Raw genomic sequence first — 25,826 nt, 5'->3', positions numbered from 1 at the left:
GGGTGCGGCCAAAAGAGCTCACGTTTCTCCAAACTCCCTCCTCCGCCCTTCCCTGACCCCCTCATACAACCCTCCTCCCGCGGCTCCCTCCACCTTCGGGCCAGTTCAGGTCGGTTCTCCCTGGATTCGCTCAGACCTCCTGGCTCCCCGCGCCGCTCCACAGGCGGCGGGTCTTGTTCCCGAGCGGCTGCGCCTGCCCTTCTCAGCCCTCTCCTGGGCACTGGGAACAGCTTTTGGGCTGCATCTCACTCGCAGAGCCTGCTCTGGCTGCCAGCCTGCTCTCCCTGAATCACCAGACTTGGGTCTCCTCCTGGGCTGTCCAGCTGACCTTAAAACCCTCCCCTGCCGCCCGGGTGCCCCCTGCGCCGCCTCTCAAAACTGAACGCGTGGGGTGGGAGGGGGTGTTCTCAGACTGCACCCCACTTGGCCCTGTCTTTGCAAATCATGGAGCCAGTGCTGATGAGGGAAAGCTGAGGGAGCCGAGGGTCAGCTAGCGTTCCTGGAAGCACAATTCCGGTGTGGAGCGCTTACGGTTCAGAGGCGCCTTCACAGCACTCTGGCAACTCGAGGGATCAGAGGCCTGCAAGGCAGCAGTCCTGTGTGGCCCCATGTTTTGTGGAGCTGCCAATGAGGATCTGTCAGAGAAGCCTCTGGCTCGCCTGCTCAGAAACGGACTGACCAGCCGGTGCACTGGCGGTGCAGGGGCCCACCCTAGTCTACCGCCTCCCCTGGAGCAGAGTCTATCACACAGAGACAAGTCGGGGACAGCCCGCTCCCCCGAGCCCTGCACTGTGCTGAGGATGCTGCACTAGCAGCCTCCGAAACCGCAGAGGATGGAGAAAGCCCAGGGACCTTTGGTCCCACTGTGACTCAGCTGAGGTCCAGTTGCCCTGCTCCCTGGCACTTGTTTGGTGAGGAAATCATCCTGTGCTGAAGTCATTACTGCATGATTTGCTATTGTTAAGAAAGCAGGAGAAAGCCAGGAGAGGTCATGGTCAATGGAGACAGCTGAAGGATGTGGGCCCAGTGCTCTGAGTCAGTGGCAGATGAGGCACAGTGGTGGCACGGAGGGCGGTCTGCTGGGAAGGGTGCTCACACTGGCGGGGGCTGTAGGTAGTAGAGCTGCAGCTGTGGTAAGGAGGGCGTCGGGGACTGGCTCAGCAGCAGGACGGACAGCAGCAGCAGCAGCAGTAGGCCCAAGAAGGGCGTGGGGACCAGTGGGTGCTGGCTGACTCTGGAGGGGAGGCAGGAGAGACTGAAGGTGGCCCCAGGGAGATTGGTCTCACCAACATGTGCCTCCACCCACTTCTGGAGACACCCGAAGGCACACCTGAGCCCTGGGGAGTGCTGGGGGCGCAGGCAGTGCTGGGCGCAGGCCCTCTCCACTGGCACCAGCTCTCCCACCACAGGCACGAGGGCTCCTTGAACGTCTGGCACATCGTGACACCTGCAAGGCAGATGGGAAGGGCATTATTGCTAGGCCTGGTCTGTCCTAAATCTCTTTCCAGTTCCCATCTGTCCCTTTACCTCTCAGGAGGGCTTCCTGGGGCAAGCTCATGGTGAGGGGTTCCCAGAGGGATGGAAGGGTCAACCTGGGAGGAGAAAGGACACAACACACCCCCTCACTCAATCTGCACAGTTTTTCGGCAGCACCCCGGATGCAGACTACACACTCGAGGTCACATGTCCCTTCGCAGGGCTGGCTGAGGGTCAGTAAGGGCGAGAGTTTTAGCAGTCCCCCTTCCCACCTCCCGATTCTCTCAGTTTCCAGCCCAAGGGCAATGGTTTACAGGTGCCGGTTCCTGTGCTGGGCACATATGCCAGCCAATTCCTGAAGGCTCTGGCAGCCTGTTCCCACTCCTGTCTCTCTGGGACCCCTGTGCCAGTCAGGGCTTCACATGCCTACATCTCCAAATACAATGAGCATGACAATGACAAACGGGCTAGCGTGTCACTCCCAATGCTAGGTCCTGCACCCACATTGCCTGGCCCTGATCTGAGAGCAGAGGGAAGGAGCTGGACCTCCTCCGTGAAGGGGCTGGAGCGTGACAAGGCGGGCGAGGGCTCCAGAGCCTGTCCTGCACTCCTCAAGTTCCTTTGCCTTCCCTGGAGAGGAGCTGGGCTGAGGCCTCCACTTTGTCCCACCACAGACAAGAGTGGAGGAGTCCAGGCCCAAACAGTTTGGCCAGATCATTGAGGCCACTAGACCTTTGGTGAGTGGGAGCGTGTGGGAGTCTGTGATACAGTTGGAGGTCTAGCCGTATCTGTGAGGCTCCAGGCTCAGGCTGTGAGGACTGCAGCCTGTATGTATGTGGCTGGGCCCTCTGGGGAACATCCTGGCTGCCAATTGTCTCCAGCCGCCCCTTCCACTCCCGCCCCCGTCTCTCATTAGCTGCGCAGAGGGCCTTGTTATCTCCTGACCAAATGATTTTTCTGTCTGTTCCTGAGGAGTTCACGCTGGAGGGAAGGGGCTGGCATTAGTTCCTCAGCTTTAGGGATTGAAGGGTGCTAGGTTTTGCCTACCAGGACCAGGCCCTCCTCTTCTTCCTCTTCTTCCTGTCTTCTGGACAACCTATAGCAAACAAAGTCACTGGACACCCCGCCTCCCTGCTTCTCCATTCCCACCAGAAGCTGCAGATACAGTGGACCTCAGGGTCTGATGGTGGCTCCTGTGTATGCTTTTCAGAGATTTAAAAAATTCCAATCTTAGAGTTTGTGACCCCCCAAAAAATCTCAGAAGCCCTTGACCTAGGCCTTCCTAGTTGTCCCTTTCCAGCTGATTCCCAGGCAGAAACGAGGCTCCCTGCTGTACCCCCATACCAGAGACCCCAGGGTATGTGAACTCTGGGCACCCCTGTCGGGGGTGGGTACTGTGACATTTTCTTAGCCTTGGTCTTTCAGGTAGGTCCTCTTAGAGACTGGGAACACGCCTCCCCTCTCGGCCCTGAAACCTCACGGTTTGGGCTCTCATGTCCAAACCCCTTCTCCAGGTGTGCTAGCCGCTTCCCCAAGCCTGTGTCAGGGACACAGCGGTGGAAGCCCTGGTATCGGGCTCCAGAGGCTGATGGCTCCAGAGGGACCCAGCCTGTGCCTGAGGATCAGGGATCTAGCCCTGCAGCCGCCATCCAGCCAGCAGCTGCAGGGACACAGCTGCTCCCAGCCCAGCCCCACAGCACACTGCTGTGTGATCCCCTGAAATGCTCGTGTGGGTTGTTGAGTCCCTGGCCCCTTGAGGTCAACCCCAGCCCCATCCCATCTTGGGCGCCAGTGTTTGTCCCCCCAGTCCTCTGCTTCCTGGAGCAGAGTGGGCTGAGTGCCACCCTGAAATGTGCTGGTAGCAGTCCACCCTCCCTCCCTCCATCCTGATGACGCAGGAGGTCACACTGCTCAGAGCACCCAGGCAGCCCAATCTCAGCTCGGCCCAGGCAAGTCCAATTAGAGGTTGTGTAGGGGCCTCATTAGCTGTGACAGCAGGAGTCTGTAGGAGGGAGGCACCACAGGAAGCTGAGGGCGCTTGTGACCAGACACCCAGCGCTTTCCATCCTTACTCAAAGCCTGAGTAAGGCCTCAAAACATACTCCCATCAGTCACAGAGCTGGACTCCAGGATCCATGGCGGCTCATACCAGCTCCTCAAGGAATGGGTGCCCAAGGTTAGTTGTGGAGCCTATAGGGTCTCCCTCGCTGAGAGCCCTCAAGGCCCTACCAGCTTTGTTCCTGCATCTCTGGCTCCTTGTGGGGTAACAATTCCAAACCTGTACCATCTAGCCTGGTTCTTGGGGTGCCCCCCACAGCCCCTGAAAGCCACCCTGGGGTCCAGGTGCCCACCTCCTCTTAAAATTGTCAGGGTCAGGATGTGCTGAGGGCAGGGCCAGGCCCAGGGTTCTGAGGCAGCCAAAGATTGAGGAATGAAGGAGAGGTGTGTTGACTCTGGCAGGACGCCGTCGGCCCTTACCTTCTAACCCCCAGAACCCACACTGCTGTGATGGGGGACTCTGTCAATCCCCAGAACCCACACTGCTGTGATGGGGGACTCTGTCACCCCCCAGAACCCACACTGCTGTGATGGGGGACTCTGTCACCTCCAGAACCCACACTGCTATGATGAGGGACTCTGTCACCTCCAGAACCCACACTGCTGTGATGAGGGACTCTGTCACCCTCCAGAACCCACACTGCTGTGATGGGGGGATCTGTCACCCCCAGAACCCACACTGCTGTGATGAGGGACTCTGTCACCCCCAGAACCCACACTGCTGTGATGGGGGACTCTGTCACCCTCCAGAACCCACACTGCTGTGATGGGGGACTCTGTCACCTCCAGAACCCACACTGCTGTGATGGGGGACTCTGTCACCTCCAGAACCCACACTGCTGTGATGGGGGGGGGACTCTGTCACCTCCAGAACCCACACTGCTGTGATGGGGGGGGACTCTGTCACCTCCAGAACCCACACTGCTGTGATGAGGGACTCGTCACCCCCCAGAACCCACACTGCTGTGATGAGGGACTCTGTCACCTCCAGAACCCACACTGCTGTGATGGGGGGGATCTGTCACCTCCAGAACCCACACTGCTGTGATGGGGGGGGACTCTGTCACCCCCAGAACCCACACTGCTGTGATGGGGACTGTCACCCCCAGAACCCACACTGCTGTGATGGGGGACTCTGTCACCTCCAGAGCCCACACTGCTGTGATGGGGGGGATCTGTCACCCCCAGAACCCACACTGCTGTGATGGGGGAGGGCTCTGTCACCTACTGACCTTAAGGATGGCGTTTGGGTTCCTTCTAGGGCAGGCACTGACTCTCTCTGGAAGTTTCTCTGCAGAACATAAGGTTTGGTCTCCTTAACTCTTCGCACCAGGAACTTCTCTCTGAGCTTCTGACCCAGCTCCAGCCAGGCACCCTCTATCTGAGGGCCAGACTCAAATGGATGGCCCCAGGGACACAAGCTTCTAAACTTCCTGTGGGGTTCCCTCCCAGCACTCAGGAAAAGCCACGTATGCCATGGACCCCGGTGACGTAGATCTATCTAGCTCCTTCTGAGGATTGGAGATCAGTGTTCCCAGGACGCTCCCATCCACCAGCCTGTGCCAAGAGGGCTCAGTACTTCCTCCCCACTTCCCTCTGGGGGTCTCAGCCCAGAGCCAGGGCCTATTCTCTAGAGATGTCTCCTTTGTGCCTATGACCTCAGTTACCAACTCCACTAACTTTTTGTTATTGTTTTGTTGAGACAGTGTCTCCTGTTGCCCAAGCTGGTATGAGCTCACTATGTAGTGGAAGATGGCCTTGAACTCTTCCTGCTTCTACTTCCTGGGAGCTGAGATACAGCTGTGTGACCACCTTGCCCCATATTTTTCTTTTTTTGAGATAGGGTCTAACTTTGTGGCTCAGGCTGGCCTCAAATTCACGGTAAGTCTCCTGCTTCAGACTTCCAAGCTCTAGAATTGCAGTGTGAGTCGCCACATCCACCCCAACAGTTTTCTAATTGGTGGGCTCCAGGCTCGTGCACCTAGATGTCCTCTAAGATGTCCCTCACCCACCTCCTTTCTCAGCGCTGCCCTCCACCCTGTCCCTACCCTGCCCATCCTTGCTCCCGGCCTGAGGCAGGCACAACCCCCTTCGCCTGGTCCCTCCTCACCCAAGTCCCTGTGTGCGCTAAGAACATGTGTGGTTCTGTGTGGTTCTGTCCCCAGGCTTCTCGGGTCCTAAGGCAAGGTCACTTTCCCTTTGCTGTCTCCACTGAGACAGACCTCTCTCTGTCCCAGGCCAGCGGCCACCTGAACTGGGTGACTCGGCTGTGTACAGAGCCAGCGCAGGGGTACACTGGGACTTCTGCTCAGTGGCAGAGCACTTGCCGTACACAGTACAGATTCAGGTTCCGTCCTCAGAACGAGGGACGCTCACCATGTGAGCTCGCTAAGCTGCCAAGCTTGCCTTTCTGCCTGCCCCACACCCTCTTTTCTGAGAAAGGGTCTCTGTGCAGCTCAGACTTATTTAAGTACTAAGTGTTTCTTTTTCTTTCTTTTTTTGGTTTTTTGAGACAGAGTTTCTCTGTGTAGCCCTGGCTGACCTGGAACTTGTTCTGTTGGCCAGGTTGGCTTCCAACTCAGAGATCTTCCTGCCTCTGCCTCCTGAGTGCTGGGATTAAAAGCGTGCACCCCACCACTGCTGGGCTATTTTTTTTCTTTTTTTGAGAAAGTATCTATGTTGCCCTGGCTGTCCTGGTATTTGCTATGTAGACCAGGCTGGCCTCCAACCCAGAGATCCTCCTGCCTCTGTCTCCTAAGGGCTGGGATTGAAGGGCATACACCACCACTGCCCAGCAGCTTTTCTTAAAGACACTTCATGTCTTCTACAATATGCACAATTGTAAATAAGGGACTCATGACAGGATTTCTCCCGGGCAGCTTGAGCTTGCCCGTCCCTTGAGGGCGAGGGTGTGTCCTGTTGGCTGGGCTGCACCCTTAGCACTCAGCAGGCTCTCTGTTAGGCTCAAGGAGCAGATGGCACAGCAGGAGGGCTGAGGGTCAGTGGGGTCCCAACTCCTCTTGGGGGCCTCTGGACTTCTGTGGCTCGGAGCCCTCTGCTCACCTGTCTCCTGTCGGGGTCCTCAGCGGGAAACTCGGCCCCCTCCCACCGCCACACTCCACACAGAGGACTGGAGAGGCCAGCACCTGACGCATCCTGCTCCTGGAAAGAGACGCTGCATCTGAACCTGGGAGGGCCAGAGCAAGGTGGGGCCCCAGGCGGGACTGAGGTGGAGGGAGGCTCAGGTGGGGGGCTGGGACAAGTGTGGAGGAAATAGGTAATGGCACCATAGATGGGTAGACGTTAAGGAACATGGCCCCAGGGGAGTCTTCAGGGCTGGTGCTGAGGCAGAGCAAGCTGGAGAAGAGCATGTGACGGGAGGTGCTGCTCTGGCAGCATGTGAGCTGGAGTCACCGAGTACCAAGTACCCAGACCCCGGGACTGTGGGCCAAAGAAGTGAGAGTGTGCACAGGGACACGTGGAGTTTCTGCCCTGGTGTCCTCAGAACAGTCCATGGAGGCAGAGCATACCTGCCCGATGGCCTGAATCTCCAAGTCCAGTGATGGGGGCGGCGCCATGATCCAGCCTCCTCGTCCTGCCTCAGCCCCTTCCAGGAACCTGGCCACACAGGCGGAGGCCACGCTTTTGGACCCCAGTCTGCAGACTTCACCCTGTGGCCCAGCCCCCCTGCCCCTTTCATGCCTGACCACCCACTTACTCCCCCCCTCTCCTGCGACCCCTCCCTGCCCCCTCCTGACTCTCCACTCACTGCTCTGGACCCTCCTGGCTCAGACTCAGCTGCTCCTCCAGGTTCGAGATCTCTTGCCTTAGTTCCTGCAAGGAAGGCAGAGCGTGGGCCCTGGCAGAGAGCCACATACCCTGGTCTTTTCTTCCCTGGCACATACTGCCAAGGGCCCGAGATGAAGAAGCAGTGGCAGAGACTCATAAAGACTAAGAGCCCAGGAGCCCAGAGCATAAGGCACACCCAGGAACATCACAGAGGCAGGGGAGACTTCTAAGGTGGGCAGACTCACAGAAAACAGAGGGTGGAGCCACCCAGACGGACCGCCCAGGGAGGGGACAGGAGCTCCAGAGGTGAGTGTTGTGGGATGCAGAGCGAGGAAGGAGGGTGAGGAAGGAGGCGGCAGAGAGTGAAAAGGTCTATCAGGGAGGGAAGCAGCGGACGCTGAGACCCACAAAGATGGGCACTTGTTACCTGGGTGGTGGTTCTGTACTCCTCCAGAGTCTGGGCCAGACTCTCTGCATGGCGGGTACGCTGGGGAACACAGAGCCAGGGGTCAGCACCCAAGACTCAGGTCTTAGGGTGCTGAAGCGGGAGCTGGCTGAGTTGGGAAAGCCTGGAGCAGAGACACTTCAGACCCTGCAGGCCACACTGTGACCTGAGGCGGCCTGTCTGGGTTGCCTGCCCAGGGCTCAGAGCTGGGTGGGTTCCTGCCGTACAAGGCAGGGCTGGGAAGGCATGCTAAGGGCAGGTCTGTCCCCTCCCCGGCCCTCACCTCTGAGAGGACTGCTTCACGCTGGCAAATGAGTTGTTCGCACTCACAGAGCTGCCGCTGCCAAGGAAGGAGCCTATACATCTCTTCACCCAGCCTCCCAGCAACCCCCACATCTCCCCTCAGCCTCCTACTGCCCCCCCAGGTCCCGGCCAGTCTCCCCTCAGCCTCCAGTGACACCCGTGGGTGTCAGCTGCTCTGAAGGGGACTCCCGCTGAGCTGCCCAGCAGCCCCGAAGGCCTGTGGATTCTGATGCCAGAGCCTGTTCTCAGCAGCTGCGGTGCTGACTTGGATGCATGCGGGGAGGTGAGCGGTCCTCAGGCCTAGACAAACGCTGCACCTTCAAAGCATCTTTCTCTGTGGCCAGCTCCTCACTCCGCCTCTTCACGCCATCTCGCTCTGCTAGCAGCTTCCCGTTCTGGAGGGAGGAACAGCCTGGTTCACCAGTCGACAGTACTAATGCTAACGGCTGACACTCACTGCCACGTGTGCACCTCAGCTAGCCTTTATTCTCCCACCACCCTGTGGAGACCTCAGCTGCAATTTCTCCGTAAGGGGTTTGCCCACTGCCAAGGTGATAACAGGATTTCTTGGGGTCCCTGTGAGTTAAATAAGGGAATAATAACTTCCAAGCACTTTGCATGTGAGACTGCATATCTTTTCCCATTTTTTAAAGACAGAGGCAACTCAGGCAAAGAGGGATTGAGTAAATTGTTCCAGATCACAGGGCTCTGATGTTAACACAGTCCAGGGAATGTTAACGAATACAGACACTTAGAGCAGTCAGCAAGGCCTGGCGTGTACCAGATAGAAACGTTAGAGATGAACGGTTATAGATGCTTAAAGAAACTCATGCTTCCTACCATACAAAACTAAAACAAAGAATAATGAGCCCAGAACACACACACACACACACACACACACACACACACACACACACACACAGAGGCATGCATAATATCAATATATAGCTTGGGCTGGCTTTGAACTTGTAATCCTCCTGCTTCATCTAATCATGCCCAGCTGCAATAATTATGTTTTGGTTTCTTCTTTTCTCCATATCTTTTGCTTTCCTGTCTAACTCAGTCATTTTAAATCAGATCTCTTGTTTTCCCTGGAACAACCCTAGTATTTACCTACTCACGACAACTCATTTCCTTTGGCAAACCATAATCTGTGTGATGCCCAGTCCCACCTCTAATACTTAACCTCTTCTGGGGGGCCAGATGAAGCCCTGGGTGACAAAAAGACATGTGAGAAGTGGTGGCACTCCAGCCACAAGGTGCACAGGGGCCAGAAGCAGAGACAAGGGGGAAGCAGATAATGCTCAGCCCAAGGCTCACTGAGGAGGCCCAAGCTGGATGGTGGGGCAGCTGCAGGCCTTGATGCAGAGGTGGTGCCTGGGCTGAACCTTCCAAGGGGAGGCAGTGAGGTCGGGAAAATTCATCCACAACAGCTGCCCAGTGTGACCTAAGAATAAAGTGGCCCAAAGCTGGGTGTGAGGAAGGACATCTATCATCTCGGCACCAGGGAAACTGAGATAGGAGGATTGCTTTAAGTACCAGGCCAGCCTGGGCTACATAACAAGACCGTCTCAAAAATCAAAAACAAAAGAATATGACAATTCAGCTGGGCGGCAGTGGCACATGCCTTTAATCCCAGTACAGGGGGATCTCTGTGCGTTTGGGGGCAGACTGATCTATCTACAGAGTGAGTTCCAGGACAACCAGGACTGTCATATGGAGAAACTTTGTCTAGACCAATTAAAAAAAAAAAAAAAGAATAAATTTGAAGTCCAATGTTCCAGGCACCTGGAGTCTAGCACACCTCATCCTTCTCCGGAGCCCCAGGAGACAGAGGCCGGCTCTCCTGGTCTCCGGCCTTGCTCCTGCTCCAGCTCATCAGTGCCTCTCTCACCTCGGCAGCCTGGGCTGCTGCTGGGTGAAGGGCAGAGGAAGGGCAGCTGGGAGTGCTGTGTCAACACCTGTCTACCTGGTGGGACCCGAAAGCACCCTGCAGCCTCCTGCAGAAGCACCAGCTGTGGGGTTTTGGGATTCAGCCAGCAGCCAGACCTTTGGAGGCTGAGTGTCCCATTACTCTACCAGGCCCTGCTGTAACCTGAGATCTCAATTTCTAGATCTCAGTGGGTAGCTGCAGAAGGCCAGCAAGCAGCCGAAAATAGCTCCAGCTATGGAGCCTAAAGTTCCTCTGCAGGGCATAGGGCCTGGGACAGGAGGCAGGGGTGTGGTGGTCTGTTCCTGGGACTGACTCCTGCCGGTTGCATTCCATGCCCTGGGGGCGGGGACAAGGAAACCTGACTGCTGAAGGAGCAGCTATCCCAGCAGCCATCCTGGCTGGCTGGCTGGGCTCCAGCCGAAGGTGAGACATTCTCCCAGGCTCCCTTGCAGCTGTGGTGAAGGGATCCTCCCCAGCCAATGATGTGGTGGAGATGGCTGTTGGAATGACGCAGAGAGAGGCAGGAGTATGTGTATGGGGTGGGGGGAGGGGTAGTGCCTCCCCACCTGCCTTGAGCCATCTGTGACTATGAGGCCACAAGCAGGAGAAGAAGCTGCCAAGAGACTGGATATGGAGGAGCTTGCCTGCAGTCCCGACCTCACCTGGCTAAGGCAGAAGAACTAAGAGTTCAAAGCCAGCCTATGTACTACTCAGTGAGACCCTGTTACAAAAAAACCTAGGGCAGCTGGTGACACATGCCTTTTTTTTTTGGTTTTTCAAGACAGGGTTTCTCTGTGTAGCTTTGCGCCTTTCCTGGAACTCACTTGGTAGCCCAGGCTGGCATCGAACTCACAGAGATCCTCCTGGCTCAGCCTCCTGAGTGCTGGGATTAAAGGCGTGTGTCAGCCGGCGGTGGTGGCACACGCCTTTAATCCCAGCACTTGGAAGGCAGAAGCAGGCACATCTCTGTGAGTTCCAGGCCAGTCTGGTCTACACAGCAAGATCCAGGACAGACTCCAAAACTACACAGAGAAACCCTGTCTCAAAAACCCAACCAAAACAAAACAAAACAAAAAAACAAAACAAAACAAAACAAAACAAAAAAACCAACCAAACAACCCAGGGCTGAGGATGTGGCTCAGTGTTGCTTGCTTAACACATGCAAGACTCTGGGTTCCAGGGCTGGAGAGATGGCTCAGAGGTTAAGAGCGCTGGCTGCTCTTCCATGGGTCCTGAGTTCAATTCCCAGCACCCATGTGGTGGCTCACAGCCATCTGTAATGAGATCCGGTGCCCTCTTCTGGTGTGCAGGCATACATGCAGACAGAACATTATACATAATAAATAAATAAATCTTAAAAAAAAAAAAAGACTCTGTGTTCCATTCTCAGCATACTCTCACTTAAGGAAAAAAGAAAGAAAAAAGGAAAAAAAGTAAGTCAGGGCTGGAGAGATGGCTCAGCAGTTAAGAGCACTGGCTGCTCTTCCAGAGGTCTTGAGTTCAATTCCCAGCACCCACATGGTGGCTCACAGCCATCTATAATGGGATCTAATGCTCTCTTCTGGCATGCAGGCATACATGCAGGCAGAGCACTCATACATATCAATCAATCAATCAATCAATCAATAGAATTAAAAGAAAAGAACCATCAGATAATCCCGAGACCAGAAACTGCTCTGGGCAGAAACGGCCCGTGTTCCCCTGGAGTGGGCATGTTGTAGCCCACTGGTACTGCAGAATCAGGGAGCAGGAGAACCATCCTAGCTGGGTGCCTGGGAGCTGTGACGAGGGCCCCAGGGAGAGGTCTCCTTCACTTTCTGTCCCCCTTTGACAACAGGGTCTCTCTACATAACTCTGGTTGTCCTGGAACTCACTATTTAGACCAGGCTAGCCTTGAACTCACAGAGATCTGCCCACCTCTGCGTCTGCCTCCCAAGTGCTAGGATTAGATCTCCTTCATTCTTTTTATTTTTTATTTTATTTATTTATTTATTTATTTATTTATTTATTTATTTATTTATTTATTTTGGTTTTTTGAGACAGGGTTTCTCTGTGTAGTTTTGGTGCCTGTCCTGGATCTCGCTCTGTAGACCAGGCTGGCCTGGAACTCACAGAGACTGCCTGCCTCTGCTGGGATTAAAGGCATACACCACCGATGCCTGGCTGATCTCCTTCATTCTAAAAAAAAAAAGAAAGAAAGAAAGAAAGAAAGAAAGAAAGAAAGAAAGAAAGAAAGAAAGAAAGAAAGAAAGAAAGAAAGTGTCTGGGGGCTGGAGAGATGGCTCAGTAGTTAAGAGCACTGGCTGTTCTTCCAGAGGACCCAGGTTCAATTCCCAGTAATCACATGGAGGCTCACAACCATCGTAACTCCAGTTCCAGATGATCCCATGCCCTCTTCTGGTCTCCACTGGAACTAAGCACTCACATGGTGCACAGCCATGCATACAAGCAAAACACTCCTAGACATACAATACATTCTTTAGAGATTCTACAAGGTCTTTCCCTGACTGAATGCAGGCTTCAGTGGGACTCCCATTATCCTGGACAGGGAAACAGTTCACAAAGGAGACAGAGAACAGTGAAGAAGAGAAACTTAGGATCTCAACAAAGGGCCCAGTGCAGACACAGGGCAGAGAGTCAGGACAGGAGCTGGGGACCCACAGGACACAAGCTGGGGTGGGAAAGCCAGAGAACGTCTCAGAGCTCTGTACCCTGGCTGGCAAGGAGGGGAACCTGGGAACCATGGGACACCTGATTCTGAATCAGCTTCTTCCAGCTCACCCAGAAGTGCTGCAGGGCAGCAGAGGTAGACCACACGGGTGCAGCTGTGTGCCTTCACAGGAAAGCAGCCCGATCCCTGGCTGACCCTGGGAGGCTGAGCTAAAGCCAAGCCCAGGAGAGGAGACAGGCATCCGGGCACCAGCAGGTAGAGGAAGCGCAGATTTGAAGGCAAGTAGAGGGAACAAAGGTTGTCTGTCTGTAAGGACAGCAGAGGACCAATGCTGCCTGGGATGTGAACCTGTCATGGATCTGCAACTGATCTGCCACCTTGGGGGAGGAGGGGTGGTGTGGATATCATTAACACTTGATGGATTTCACTGTGGACAACAACTCTGAGTGAACAGGGACTTAAATAGGTCTGGAGTGTAGGGCTAGCCTCAAGTAAACACCGTTCCTTCACTATTATCACAACCCAACTGTGCAGACTCCTGCTGGCTCCTGAAGAACACCCAGGCCTGATGGCCGCTTGCCCAGCATGTCCAAGGCCCAGAGCTCCAGCACCACCAAAATGAAAGCAGAAAGGAAAGCTTAGAAGGAAGGGAGAGTTACAGGCCTGAAGTCTGTGACTGCTCCTGGAGGTGACTTTTACAAGTTTTTGCAGTTTCATCTGCATTGCCCGGCATCAAAGCCACACACAACACCCGGATATAAAGAATGATACGTGGCATTTTGTTCAGACTCCTGGGTGCTGGGATGGCAGGCACGGAGCACTACGCCAGCTTGCTGGATTTTACTGTGCACACCCTATCTATCCTCCCTTGAGTTAGGAACTTTCTAAACATCTGGTTTCAACCTCACACTACCCTGGGAGGTGCAGCCACTGGCTGGCTCCCCTGATGGTGAGGGTACCACAATGCACACAGGGAAGGACTGGCCAGGCCTGCCTGTGGGATGCTGGGCCCCCCTGGCGGGCAAGACAGGGGCAGGAGTCTTAAATGTGAGTGGGCCTCAGCTTACCTCCTCCTGTAACGTCTCCACCTCAGCCACCAGGTGCTGCTGCTCCTTCTCCTGGCCCAGCGAGAGAGGATAGAATCGGTTCCAGTCCCTGCCCCGTCTCCCTCCCGGACCCAGGAACTCAGTCAGGGCCTCTGTCACTGGAGAGCTGGGCTGAGGAGGGCTTATGAGGGATGAGGGAGTGTGGGCTGAACGGGACCTGGAAGTCAGGTGACCTTTGCCCCTTCACCTCTGCCCTTTTGCTGCAGCCATATATGCCCTGCCAGCACTCACTGTGTGCCGTGCCTGGGCCATTAGGCTGCGATTCTGCTCTTCCAGGCTCTTGGCCAGAGTCTTCAGGTCCTCTAGCTCCTCATCCAAAGCCTTGGCCGCCTGCAGGGCCTGCTGGGTGCTGATGGGTGGTGCAGATGTGAGAAGAGGCAGGCAGAGAAGTAGAGCAAAACATCCTGGACTATGAGGGGGACTATGACCATACGTAAGCTAGGCCAAGGGCCACAAGGATTGGAGAGAAGGGGCAGGGGCATGCAGTGTGGGAGGGAGACAGTATTCACGTCTCACCCGAGGAAGGAAGCACGGGCCACACAGCAAAGACAGAAAGGGGTAGAGGAAGAGAACGAGAGCAAAAACTGGAAGGAGTCAGTCAGACTGAACCCAAAGGCCAGAAGACAAGACCCAGATAGAAGGAAGTGGAAGGCAGGCCTGGGCAGTAGGGTGCTGGCCTGTGCCTGCCTGTGCCTGCGGCCTGGGCAGTAGGGTGCCTGCCGGTGCCTGCCTGTGCCTGCCTGTGCCTGCGGCCTAGGCAGTAGAATGCCTGCCTGTGCCGGCCTGTGCCTGCCTGTGCCTGCCTGTGCCTGCCTGTGCCTGCGGCCTGGGCAGTAGGGTGCCGGCCTGTGCCTGCCTGTGCCTGCGCTGGCTCTCGGTGGAAGGGAGACCCAGGCACTCACCTCCGCAGCTGCTTGCGCAGGGCTGCGATCTCGGCCCCTAGGCGTGCCGAACCCTCCTCAGCAGTCTCCACGCTGTGCTGCAGCTTGGCGTTCTCGCCAGCCAGGCGCCGGTTGCTGAGCTCCAGGTCCTCTAGGCTGCTCAGCAGCTCAGCTGTGGCAGGCCTGAGGGCAGCAAGGCCTGGTCACCCCCCCGGCCCTGCTCCACCTCCCCAGCTTCCTAGGTAGATAGAGCAGGGCCGGCAGCTGGGGCAAGGGTTCCTCTAAGACAAATCAGAATCAAACATCTCCCCACTGCCAGGCCCCAGACAGGCTGGAGAAAATGGAGTGGGATGGGGTGGGGAAGACAGGCACCCCTCAGGCCTGGGGTCTTCTCCTCCAAAGCTCTCTAAGTTGGCTGGCTCCTCAGCTTCTGGGCATGCTGGAAAGGGACAAACAAAAGAAGGTTGAACTCTTTGGTGACTTTAAAAGTTGGGGTGTCCAAGGACCCTGGGATTGTTCCAGGACTCTGGCCTCCCAGTCTTCCATGTGTAGCTTTGGGGTTCCCTGGGCTGAATTACTCTTACTACATACATAGGCTGCTTGCTCATGCTTATCTGGAGCTCAGCCAGGTCTTCAGAACAAGTCACCAGGGTTCCCCCACTTCCCCAAGCCCCCATCCTGTCCCAGCTTTCCCTGAGTCTTAGGCCCTCATCACCACGGGTCTGTCATTGCTGGAGTTCAGCCAGGCAGACTGTTTCCGCCGCATCCACCCGCCCACTACCTTCCTCTCTCCCTGGGCACTCCCCAGCCTCTGCCTCCTTTCTCTGTCTTCCCCTACGTGACCTGGCCACCCTCTGCTGCTTACAGTCCTCCCTGGCCCCCAAGACTGAAGAGGCCTCAAGGTTCAAGGGAATGCCAAGAGCTGGGTGAGGTGGCGCACACCTTTAATCCCAGCAGCTGGGAAGCAGAGGCAGGTGGATCTCTGAGTTAGAGGCCAGCCTGGGCTACAGAGTGAGTTCCAGGACAGCCAGGGCTACACAGAGAAACCCTGTTTCAAAAAAAAACAAAACAAAACAAACAAACAAAAAAAGAAACAAAACAACAACAAAAAAAAGAAAGCAAACAACAACAACAAACCCAGCCTGAAACCAAAACAAACATAAAAAAGAGAATGCCAAGAGAGCTTCAGTGTGGGTTCTCACGGTCACTTTCTAGTGGTACACCTCTGCGGTGTGAGGTCCTGGGCACCCAGCACTCTGGCACAGGGCTGGGATAGAGCCGGGCAGATGCCTGTTCTCAAGGCAGGCAAGCAGGTGTGAGGTGTGTAGGGGGCAGGCCAAGACTGCCTGTGCCATGGGAAGATTTCAACAGAGCCAGGAAGCGGCAGTCTCTCTCTCTCAGTCTCTACACTAGGGCTGGAGCTGGGCAGAGGGATGGGAAACCTCACCCCAAAGTCCAGGAGGAGGGACTGTCCCAGAAAGCCAGCACAGCTGCAGGCTGAGCAAAGGCCGCAGTTGTCTCTTCAGCCCTTGCTGTGTGGAGCGGGTAGATGAGAGGTCCCTGCTAACCCCCGCTGACCCCTGCCACCCCGGCTGCTTCTATAAATAGGCTCACCAGATGGCAGGTGTGGAGAAGCCAGGACTCCCCCGAAGGCGGTCTCCTCTGCCTGCTCTAATCCCCTGTATCAAAGGCAAGAGGCTCAGGTCCCCTGCAGCCAGGGCCTGTGTCTGCAGGGGTCTGGGGGTGGAGGGAGGGCAGTCGGGGGTGTGGTTCTATGGGCGCAGGGCCAGGCCAGCTGGTAGGGCCTGGGCTGGGAAGAGCAGCCCTTCCCATGGCCAGCCCCTCTAGTTCTGCCTCCCGGTCCCTGCACCACGGTCCCTGCACCATCGTCCGAGGCATTCGGTCCTCGGACTCTTTACCCCGCCCTATCTTTTCACGGTCCCTCCTTAGCCTCAAGCCAACCACATGGAGTTCCTGGGCCTAGCTGGTAGCGGCTGCAGAGCAAACTGGAAAGACTTCCCAGGTGGGCGGCTGCTGGTGCAGGACTCACCCATGCAACTGACAGGCAGCAATCCAGTCCCGCATGACCACCAGAAAGGTGCCCAGCTCCACAGTGGCTCCAGCGCCCTCCCCGGAAGGGTCCAAGCTTCGGGCCAGTGTTTGGAGGCGCACGTCCTGGGGGCCCTGTCCTGTCACAGCCTCCAGGTAGGCCAGGAGGTGGGCTACAGCCACAGTGCCTGGGACAGAGCATGGTGGGGAAGACTGGACTGGACACTGGCTTGGGAACAGTTGCCTGTCATCCATGGGTTGGTGACATGCCTGCCCCACAGCATGCAGAGGGACCTGGGCAAGTTCCGCCCTGGAGTCAAATTTTCAGTCCATCTCAGAGTGAACCAAAGAGGATGAGCCAGGGCAGTACCCACTGCTGTACCAGGCCAGAGGCTAACTCCCCCCAGGGCCTCACGCCCCTCCTCCTCCATCCCCACCCCCACGTCATCTTCCTGTCCCTGGAGGACCCCTGAGGGGGGCCCTAGCCCAGCCCCCACCTGTCTTGTGAGGGTCACAGGCTTCAAATGTAGAGTTAAGAATCTGTTCCTCTAGGCTGAGCAGTGGTCCTGGATTCAGCTCCTCAGGCTGCTCCCAGAGGTACACTGTAGAGGAAAGAGGGCCCGCCCTGTGTGAGGGGCACCAGGGCCTTGCTGCCTCGTATCCAGTCCCTGCTGAGGTGGGGGCTAATTTATTTAGAGCTATCTGTGGATGGGACTAGTGAAGGACAGCAGGAGGATTCCAGTCAGGTGGCAACATGAGGGGTTTGAGTCACTGCTCCCCAGTGGGCCATCTCTCAGGCCAGGAGTGCCCCTGCAGTCTGACGTTCCTATCCACCGGGCTCAGGAGGCCTTAATGAGATGACCCTCCCCTCCTCCTTTCTCCAACCTCCCAGACTACAGGCAGAGGGCACCAGGCTTGAGAAAAGCAAAGAAGAGGATTGTGGGAAAAGCCAGGATGAAGGTGGCCCAGGAGCAAGGAACAATCCGATACGGCGTGGGCAGCCTACATCGATCCGCCCGCTGCAGCCTTCCCCAGTTCCCCGGGGACCAGGTCTCATCTCTCCATCCCCAGCGTGCGTCATCAGAGCTGGAGGAGCACAGGCCAGCACCACGAGGAAGAGGAGGGAGGGGACCGTCTAAGCAGGGGCAGCAGGGGACTGAGTCAGCAGCACCACAGCACCACAGCAGACCTTCTTTGGGGGGTCTGTTTCCATGCCAGTGAAATCCCCCCTCAAGAGGACTGAGAGGGCTGCTCTGCCCCCATGTGTGAAGATGGGTGTGCATGCATGCATGCGTATGGGGGTGTGAGTGTGTGTGCATGTGTGATATGTTCAGTGTGTGTGTGTACTGTGTAGTGCAATACATAGTGCAGTGCGATATGTGTATGCATACATGTCTATGTATGTGTTTATGTATACACATATATATATGGTGTGTGTGTGTGTGTGTGCTCTCGTGCTCGTGTGTGTGTGTGTGTGTGTGTGTGTGTGTGTGTGTGTGTGTGTGTGTAGGGCAGCTCTCACCTGGCTCAGATCCACTGTGTATCATGCCTATGTGCCTGTCTTCTGGGATCTTTTGGTCTTCGGCTATATTCACATTGCCTGAATACAGCAGGCACTCAATAATCTCCATGCCATAGAGCCTCTCCAAGCTAGAGGTGGCCTTCACCCCTCTCATTGGCCTGGCTTGCTGAGATGAATGCCACTGCACATGGCTGTAGGGTTAGAGTCTGAGCTGGGCATGAAGTGAACAACCTGCCCCACACCACCAGCAAGCCAGGACTCAACCTCTGAGCCTCAGCAGTGTCCTAAGGAAAGCTACCTCCCTCCTAGAGAAGAATGGGATAAAATGTGGGTGGGCCTCTGCTTCCAGGCACTCATGGAGCATCAGACCACAGCAGCCGCTGTTCCTAAAGGTGAGTCTGCGGCTGCGGCGGCAGCGGCAGCGGCGGCGGCGGCGGCGGCGGCGGCAGCGGCGGCCACAGTTGCCTCTAGCCCAGGAGTCCCTTTCTCACTCTGACACTTCCCTGACTTAGCTCACTGGTGGCCTGGACCGTTCTTGCTCCTATGTGAGGGCCTTGGGGCCCAGGTTGGTTAGGGGAGGTGGACTCCGGCTGGTCTATTGCTCTTTATCCTTCACCGTTACAAAGGAGGACTCTGTGGCCCCGTAAGGCCACTGCTACAGTCCCTTCCCAAGAGAGACGCCTTTCTGCCCTCTCCGTCCTCCTTCACTCCCCAGCTCTGCCTTCGGTTTTTCTTTTCTTCTTTGTTATTTTGACAGGGTTTCTCTGTGTAGCCCTAGCTGTCCTGGAATTCACTGTGTAGATCAGGCTGGCCTTGAACTCACAGAGATCCGCCTGCCTCTGCTAGGATTAAAGGTATGCGCCACCACTGCCCAGCTCTACTTTTCCTTCGGGATCTTTCTTCCACGTCTTCCCAACCTCTCTCACATGTCTAGCCTCTGTCCTGTGTCCCCGATACTCCCATCCTCCATCCTGTTCTTCTCTCTCCCCTTTGCTACCCCTGTCTTTCAACCCTGGCTTTTCCTGTGGGTGAGTTCTCTTTCCTACGGCAGCCTCAGGAGTTGACTCGGAGATGGTCATAGTTCCTGGTGGCCGCACGCCCTCTGCTGGTGCAGGCAAGGTTTAGATGGCAGTCATTCCCCCAAGCCAGGCAGCCTTCAAGTGCTGGCATGCTGTGTCTGTCTGCCTGTAAAACCCTCCTATTTGTAGAGGTTACTGCCGAGGCTGAAGTGCAGACCTCAGGCTTGGGCCAAGCTGGGAACACCCAGGAGCCGGGAAGGCAGGACACTCCTACAAATGACCCCACTGCCTGTAAGAGGCAGGAGCTTCTTGATTAGACCGGCTCTCCCTGCTAACACATCCTCAGGAGATGGAGGGAGAAGTCAGAGGTGAGGCGAGGGCAGAGTAGAGGAAGGAGAGAGATGGATGCTTAGGGAACAGAGTTGCTGAGACAGGGCAGAGAAAGAGACAGGCAGAGAAGAAAACAGCGGTCAGAGATGTTTTCAGAAGAAAACAGAGGCGGAGGCTGGCCCACAGAAGATAGTTGGTTAGCCAGTATCTTCCTCGCTGAGCTGCTGTGTGCTGGCTCCCACACCTACGTGTCTACATCTGCCCACAGGCACCGAGCTTCCACAGTGAAGCAGGCGTTGCTGAGGCAGAGGCTGACTGCACTTGAACAGGCCAAGATGTTAGTCTGAAGCACCACACACTAGCTCTCAAAGATGTCTGAAAACACAGGAATAACTCAGCATGTTTTTATGCCGCTTAAGGTAGAAAACAGTCTGTATGCGTACAGAGCTAAATCAGTCAATACCATTCGGATCACCTGACTGATTTGGCCTTGAACTTTCTATCTTCTTGCCGTAGCTCCTCAGTTCCAGGACTACAGGTATGACCCCTTGCCAGCTTTTCTCTTTTAAAAAAATGAAAAGTTACATATGTGAGCTGGGCATGCTGGAGCACACATGTAATCTCAACACTTGAGAAGCAGAGGTAGGAGGAGTGAAAGTTCAGAGCCAGGCCTTGTCTCAAAAAACAAAACCCGGAGATGGGGACACAGCTCAGTGGTGATTGGTTGCTTAGCACACACAAAGCCCTGGATTCCGTCTCCTGCACTGTAAGACTATATATATTTGCATGCGCACGTGTGTACACACACACACACACACACACACACACACACACACACACACACACACACACACACCGGGGGCAGCAGCAAGAGTGGAATAGGCTCTGTGGAGCCATGCTGAGTCTTACACTAAGCAGGTGACAGACAGACAGACAGACGCCAGTGTTGGGAGGAGAAGTGCATCAGGAAGGGAGAGGCCAGGGCACCTCTTTTCCCCACAGTAAGAGCGATCGCTGGCCACGAGCTGAGCACAGGCAGTTAGTTAGAGGTGTGGAGGTGTGGAGGTGTGGATGTTACCGTGTGCAGAGTCTCCAACAGCCCGCCAGAGCGGAGGACATGGGGACAGACACGTGGCGAGCCCACAGTTGACACTCATCCACCACCATCTGCTTCTGCCCACCCTGCCTGGCCACCTCTCCGGCTCCCAGCCTGACCCACGGCTCCCTCCTCCTCCTCCTCCTCCTCCTCAGGCAGACACCTACTGTGTGCAGCAGAGGCACTAGCTGGGTCCTCTGGCAGCTCCATGGACCACTCCTGCGTCTCTGTTGCTGCTGGTGAAGTTCTCCCCTTCCCTCCACTGCTAGGAGGGCTGGGAAAGGGACAGTCTGTCCAGATAGCTCCTGGAAGGACAAACAGAGAGATGGCTTCCTCAGACCAGCCACATTCTAACTGCTCCATCTCTGCCCTAGGCCCTCGGGGTTCTCAGAACCTGTTCGCCAGCCCCATCCCAACTCCAACCTGGCTTTATGGATTTGAGGTATGGGATGGCAACCTGAGGGCGGAAGAGCAGGCAGAAGATCAAAGGGGGAGGCAAGAGGGTGGGGTCACCTGCCGCTCCAGGGCTTGTGGCCACCTCTCTTCCCGACAGCCTACCGAGTCACCATCCCTGTGACTCCACCTTGGGCTCTTCTGCCTTCCCTGCCTGGCCACGGTTTCCCATCTCCTTGGGGTCCAGTAGCAGAGGCATGGGGCGGCCTGGGCCGGCTGCTTTCTCTCCCCAAACCGTGCTAAGTCTCCTAGCAGCTCCAACCTGCACTGCGTTTTGAAGAACACCTGCTGCGCCTGCTGCCTCCCTCTGGGACTCTCCTCGCCTTTGTGACTCTTGTCGTCTGGACACATCTCTCACCCAGCTGAGCAGGCTCCCACACTGGCCTGAGCCTGCCCGTCCACCCGTAATTGGACTGTGGCCTCCTGTACCGCTCTCAGCTAGCTCTCCCGCTTCCACGGGCTTCCATCACTGAGCCACACGGTCACTCTCCCTGGTGATGCTAGGGAAGTGCTCTACTGCTGAACCACCCGTCCCTCACTAGTAAATTCCAGACAGGTGCCAAGCTGTAAGAAAATTCCCTGCTAAGCTGCACTCCAGCCTTTTGATTTTGAAACAAAACCACCCGAAGATGGCCAGGTTGGCCTTGAATTTGTGATCAGTTTGCCTCCACAGGAATGTGCATCACCGGGACTACTTCCTTGCCTTTTTCCCCCTTTAGGTTTAATTTTATTTTATGTGTGAGTGTTTTGTCTGCACGTGTATTTACTACATGTGCGTCTGATACCTTTGGAGGCATCAGATCTCTTGGAACTGGAACAAATGGCTGTGAGCTGCCATGTGGGTTCTGGGAATGAAACTAATAAGGTCTCTCTTTATAGCCCTCACTGGCCTGGAATTGGCCATGAAGACGAGCCCAGCTTTGAACTCAGATCCACCTGCTCCAGAGTGCTGGGATTAGAGGCATGAGCCATCAAGGTGACACGGAGCAAGTGTTCTTAACCACTGAACCATTTTTCCTCTCCATCAGTAATCTCCAAGTCCATGGCCATGGGAACTCAGCATATCACCCCCCGGCCTGCTGCTCCCTGGGTTCTCACAGGCCCTTATGGACCTGGGCCTCCCTCCTCTGCACCCTGATGGTGCTACCGCTATACAGCCAGGTCAGTCAAAAGAAGGGCCACTTTTGCCAGGTGGTGGTGGTGATGGTGGCGGCGGCGGCGCATACCTTTAATCCCAGCACCACCACCCCCCCCCAGACAGGGTTTCTCTGGTTAGCTTTGCGCCATTCCTGGATCTTGCTCCGTAGACCAGGCTGACCTCGAACTCACAAAGATCTGCCTGCCTCTGCCTCCCAGCACTTGGAGACAGGTAGATCTCTATAAGTTGGAGGCCAGCCTGGTGTACAGAGCAAGTCCAGGACAGCCAGGGCTACACAGAGAAACCCTGTCTTGAAAACAAACAAACAAACGAAAGAAAACAAAAATAAGGGTCACTTTCAAGAGAAAAGGAGGCATCAGGAGTTACTGCCCCAGGTGTAGGCAGCAGTGCCTCTGAGGCCGAGAAGGCACCTGGGGCAAGGGTCAGGGGGGTTCGGGTTCCCACCTGCTTGCCTCCCTTTCTCAAGAAATGCAGCCAACACTGCCTTGCCTGTACTCCACTAGCTGCTCGTGCCTGGAGACATTATTATTATTTGGCTTTTGGAGACAGAGTCCTATTACGTAGCTTCAGAGGGCCTTCTGAATCTGTGGAGACCAGGCCGGTCTTCAGCTTGTAGAGATCCTCCTGCTGTCCAGCCCAGAGGCTTTCAGAAGGCACATGTTCCCAGAGACTTCCAGGAACACAGCAGGAGGAAAAGGGGCAAGGGGAAAGTTCTCTTGAACTCTACCAGAGTTTGGGGACAAACCTGTGAACTAGGACATCAAGTTTCTGGGGGGTATCTGAGGGGCCTTGGACATGGGTGGGTCCTCGTATCCTAAGAGGAAGTCTTGAGGGGCCCCTGAACTAGAACTCAAGGGCCACATTTCTGGGGTGTCACTAGATTTCAAGGTCCCCAGCAGAACTTGCAGAGGCTCTAGTACAGATTTCCAGAGCGCGAGGCAGGACTTGAATACAGAATTCCCACCAGGATTCCATAGTAAAAGCCTCTGGCACGTTTTGAGGAAGAAATCTGAAGGGATATCTGGAGGATTCTAGTTGATATCGTGGTGGCCCACACTTTCGAGACCAGCACTCAGGAGGTTGAGGCATCAGGATCCAGTTTTGAGCACAGCCTGGACAACCTAATGAGGCCCTGGAGAGGCAGCTTCGTGATTAAGAGGACTAAGGGTTGCTCTTCCAGAAGACCTGGGGTCCATTCCCACCACCCACACGGCATCTCACAACCTTCCGTAATTGCAGTTCCAGGGGATCCAACAACCTTTTCTGGTCTCCACAGGCATGCACCTGGTGCACGTACATACATGCAGATAAAACACTCATATACACAAAATAAAAATTAATACATCTTCTAAACAACAAAACAAAACGAAAATAAAGTCTGGTAGTGATGGCGCACACCTTTAATCCCAGCACTCGGGAGGCAGAGGCAGATCTCTGTGAGTTCAAGGACAGCCTGGGCTGTAGAGTGAGTTCTAGGACAGCTACTCAGAGAAACTATGTCTCAAAACAAAAAACACACACCTGCCCCTGCAAAAACAAAATGAAACACAATATAACTAACTGTTAAGTTTCAAGGTTTCTGGAAGAATGTAGCTGGGCGTGTTTGAGAGAGCTGTAATCTTAAAACTGAGGCAAGAGGGTCACAAGTTCATAGCCATCCTGGGCAACACTATCTCCAACAAAAACCACAAACAAAACAAACAACAAAAATCATCGGAGCTGGCGGTGGTGGCGCACGCCTTTAATCCCAGCACTTGGGAGGCAGAGGCAGGCGGGTCTCTGTGAGTTCGAGGCCAGCCTGGGCTACAGAGCGAGATCCAGGACAGCCAGGACTACACAGAGAAACCCTGTCTTGAAAAAACAAAAACAAAACAAATAAACAAACAAACAACAACAACAAAAAAAACAACTCCCAGAGAGTATTTCACACATTCCGGGGGGATTTGGTCTGAACTTGGAGCGTTTTGGAAGGGGCTGGCCGGCGGTGTTCCTGGGGCGTCTGGCGGTAACTTGGGGGGTGCCCCTGCCGTGGCTCCCCTGGCCATGGCCACAGGCAGGGCGTACCTGGCGTCAGGCCTCCCGGGAGCTGAGGGCCGCCAACGACGAGCGGCGGTTGCGAATGGCGCGGAAGAGACGGCGTGCTCACACGCGCCTTTCCCGCCAAAATGCAAATGCCGGCCTCCCGCAAGCCCCGCCCCTCCCGGGTTCCTGACTCCGCGCAGGCGCACACCAGCTCGAAGGCGCCCGCGGAGCCCTTACCATGGACCCCCTGGGCGCGCATGCGTGGAACGCCTTGGGAGGCTCGCCGAGGCCAGAGCGAGCGCATGCGCACTGGTGGAGCGAGCCTTGGTAAACCACCGGGAACTTGCTTTGCGGTCCGGGCTCTTTGCCTTCTGCTTGGCGAAATAGCAGGGTAGGGTTCGACGGAAGGACGCCCTGTTTACCCCTCACTTCTTGTCAGTCACTGAGCCGAATCCTTTCTGTCTTCTCTTGGGTCCCGCGCCCGCCACCGTCACAATGATGCGCAGCCTGCTCCAGCCTCGCGTCTGCTCGGTGCCCTCCTGTGGCATTAATACGTACCCGACCTGCATTCCCCCCAATTATTACTTACTTACTTCCTTACTTATTGAGGCATTGCCCAGCCGTGTAGCCCAGGCTGGTACCGGACGTGGAGCAATCACCCCGCCCCAGCCCATCACGCCGGGTTGGGCGGTTGTTTGACGGCCGTAAAGAAGGAGCGGGTGACCAGACTCATTCCCAGAGATATTGGAACAGAAGACTCCGCCCTCTCGTCCGTTTGTAACTCCGGAAAACGTGACCCACTGTTGCGCTTTCCTCTGGGTCTGCTTAATCTGTTTAGGGTCCATCAGGTGGTAGAGTCTGTGGGTGCCACCCCCAGGCTTCATCCTGTATGCTCTCCCCAAAATGGGCACAATTTTTTTGTTTAGTAGGGGATGGTCAGCGCACAGGAGGCAGAGGCAGGAGGGTGGAGGAAAGTGAGGCTAGCCTGGTCTACATAGTCATATTATGTAATGAGGTGAGATGAATCAGTAAGTAAAGACACTTGTCACCCATCCTGGTGACCTGGGATGAATCCCCAGGACCCACATGGTGGAAAGAGGTCCCCTGAAGCCACATGCAAACTGTTATGTGTGTACCCTCCTACCCCTTGTTTATGATAGGGCGGGACTTGCAGCCCAGCTGGTACAGTGAACTGGGCGTGGTGGCGCACCAGCACTCAGGAGGTAGAGAGGAAAATTCAAAGTCTTTCTCAGTTCAACACATGAGACCTTGTGTGTGCTGGTTAGGTTTTGGTTACCTTGATACAATCTAGTCATCTGGGAAGAGTGAACCTCAACTGAGAAAATACCTTATTAGATTGCCCCGTGGGCAAGCCTGTGGGATGTTTTCTTGATTCAGGAGTGATATGGGAGGACCCAGCCCACTGTGGGCAGAACCACCCCTGGGAAGGTGATTCTGAGTTGTATGAAAAGAGCAAGCTAGGCCAGGCGGCGGCGGTGGTGGCGCACGCCTTT

At 55.6% G+C, this 25,826-nt stretch overlaps 1 protein-coding gene across 3 annotated transcripts; it reads right to left on the bottom strand.

Moving 5' to 3' along the window:
• Positions 1-931: 931 nt before the first annotated feature.
• Positions 932-25,020, bottom strand: Kash5 (KASH domain containing 5). Of its 3 annotated transcripts, none has more exons than XM_076575342.1 (20): positions 24,906-25,020; positions 20,846-20,983; positions 17,209-17,313; positions 16,713-16,899; positions 16,277-16,341; positions 15,035-15,101; positions 14,684-14,845; positions 14,013-14,130; positions 13,743-13,793; positions 8,389-8,466; positions 8,052-8,108; positions 7,751-7,810; positions 7,304-7,368; positions 7,065-7,152; positions 6,598-6,696; positions 4,767-4,825; positions 2,524-2,572; positions 1,528-1,592; positions 1,331-1,447; positions 932-1,234 (listed from the first exon to the last, which is right to left on the bottom strand). In XM_076575342.1, the coding sequence occupies exons 2-20, from the start codon at positions 20,886-20,888 to the stop codon at positions 1,093-1,095; spliced, it is 1,677 nt and encodes a 558-aa protein (XP_076431457.1). In that variant the 5' UTR covers positions 20,889-20,983; positions 24,906-25,020; the 3' UTR covers positions 932-1,092. The 3 variants fall into 3 exon arrangements, with proteins under 3 accessions (XP_076431457.1, XP_042130645.1, XP_076431456.1); XM_042274711.2 differs by lacking the exon at positions 24,906-25,020 and adding an exon at positions 24,550-24,868; XM_076575341.1 differs by lacking the exon at positions 24,906-25,020 and adding an exon at positions 24,355-24,488.
• Between the last annotated feature and the right edge of the window lie 806 nt (positions 25,021-25,826).

This window comes from Peromyscus maniculatus, chromosome 1 (assembly GCF_049852395.1).
Source record: "Peromyscus maniculatus bairdii isolate BWxNUB_F1_BW_parent chromosome 1, HU_Pman_BW_mat_3.1, whole genome shotgun sequence".
Taxonomy (NCBI): Eukaryota; Metazoa; Chordata; class Mammalia; order Rodentia; family Cricetidae; genus Peromyscus; species Peromyscus maniculatus.
This window is presented reverse-complemented; position numbering and strand designations above follow the sequence as displayed.

What these genes read in the sequence shown, in the direction of transcription:
- Kash5 (XM_042274711.2), bottom strand. Translation starts at nt 24,616, where the DNA reads ATGCGCTCGCTCTGGCCTCGGCGAGCCTCCCAAGGCGTTCCACGCATG. An exon ending in GCGCGCCCAGGGGGTCCATG is followed by an intron (nt 20,984 to 24,549) that starts GTAAGGGCTCCG and finishes TTGTCCTTCCAG; the next exon opens with GAGCTATCTGGACAGACTGT. An exon ending in CTGCGCAAGCAGCTGCGGAG is followed by an intron (nt 14,131 to 14,683) that starts GTGAGTGCCTGG and finishes ACCACCCATCAG; the next exon opens with CACCCAGCAGGCCCTGCAGG.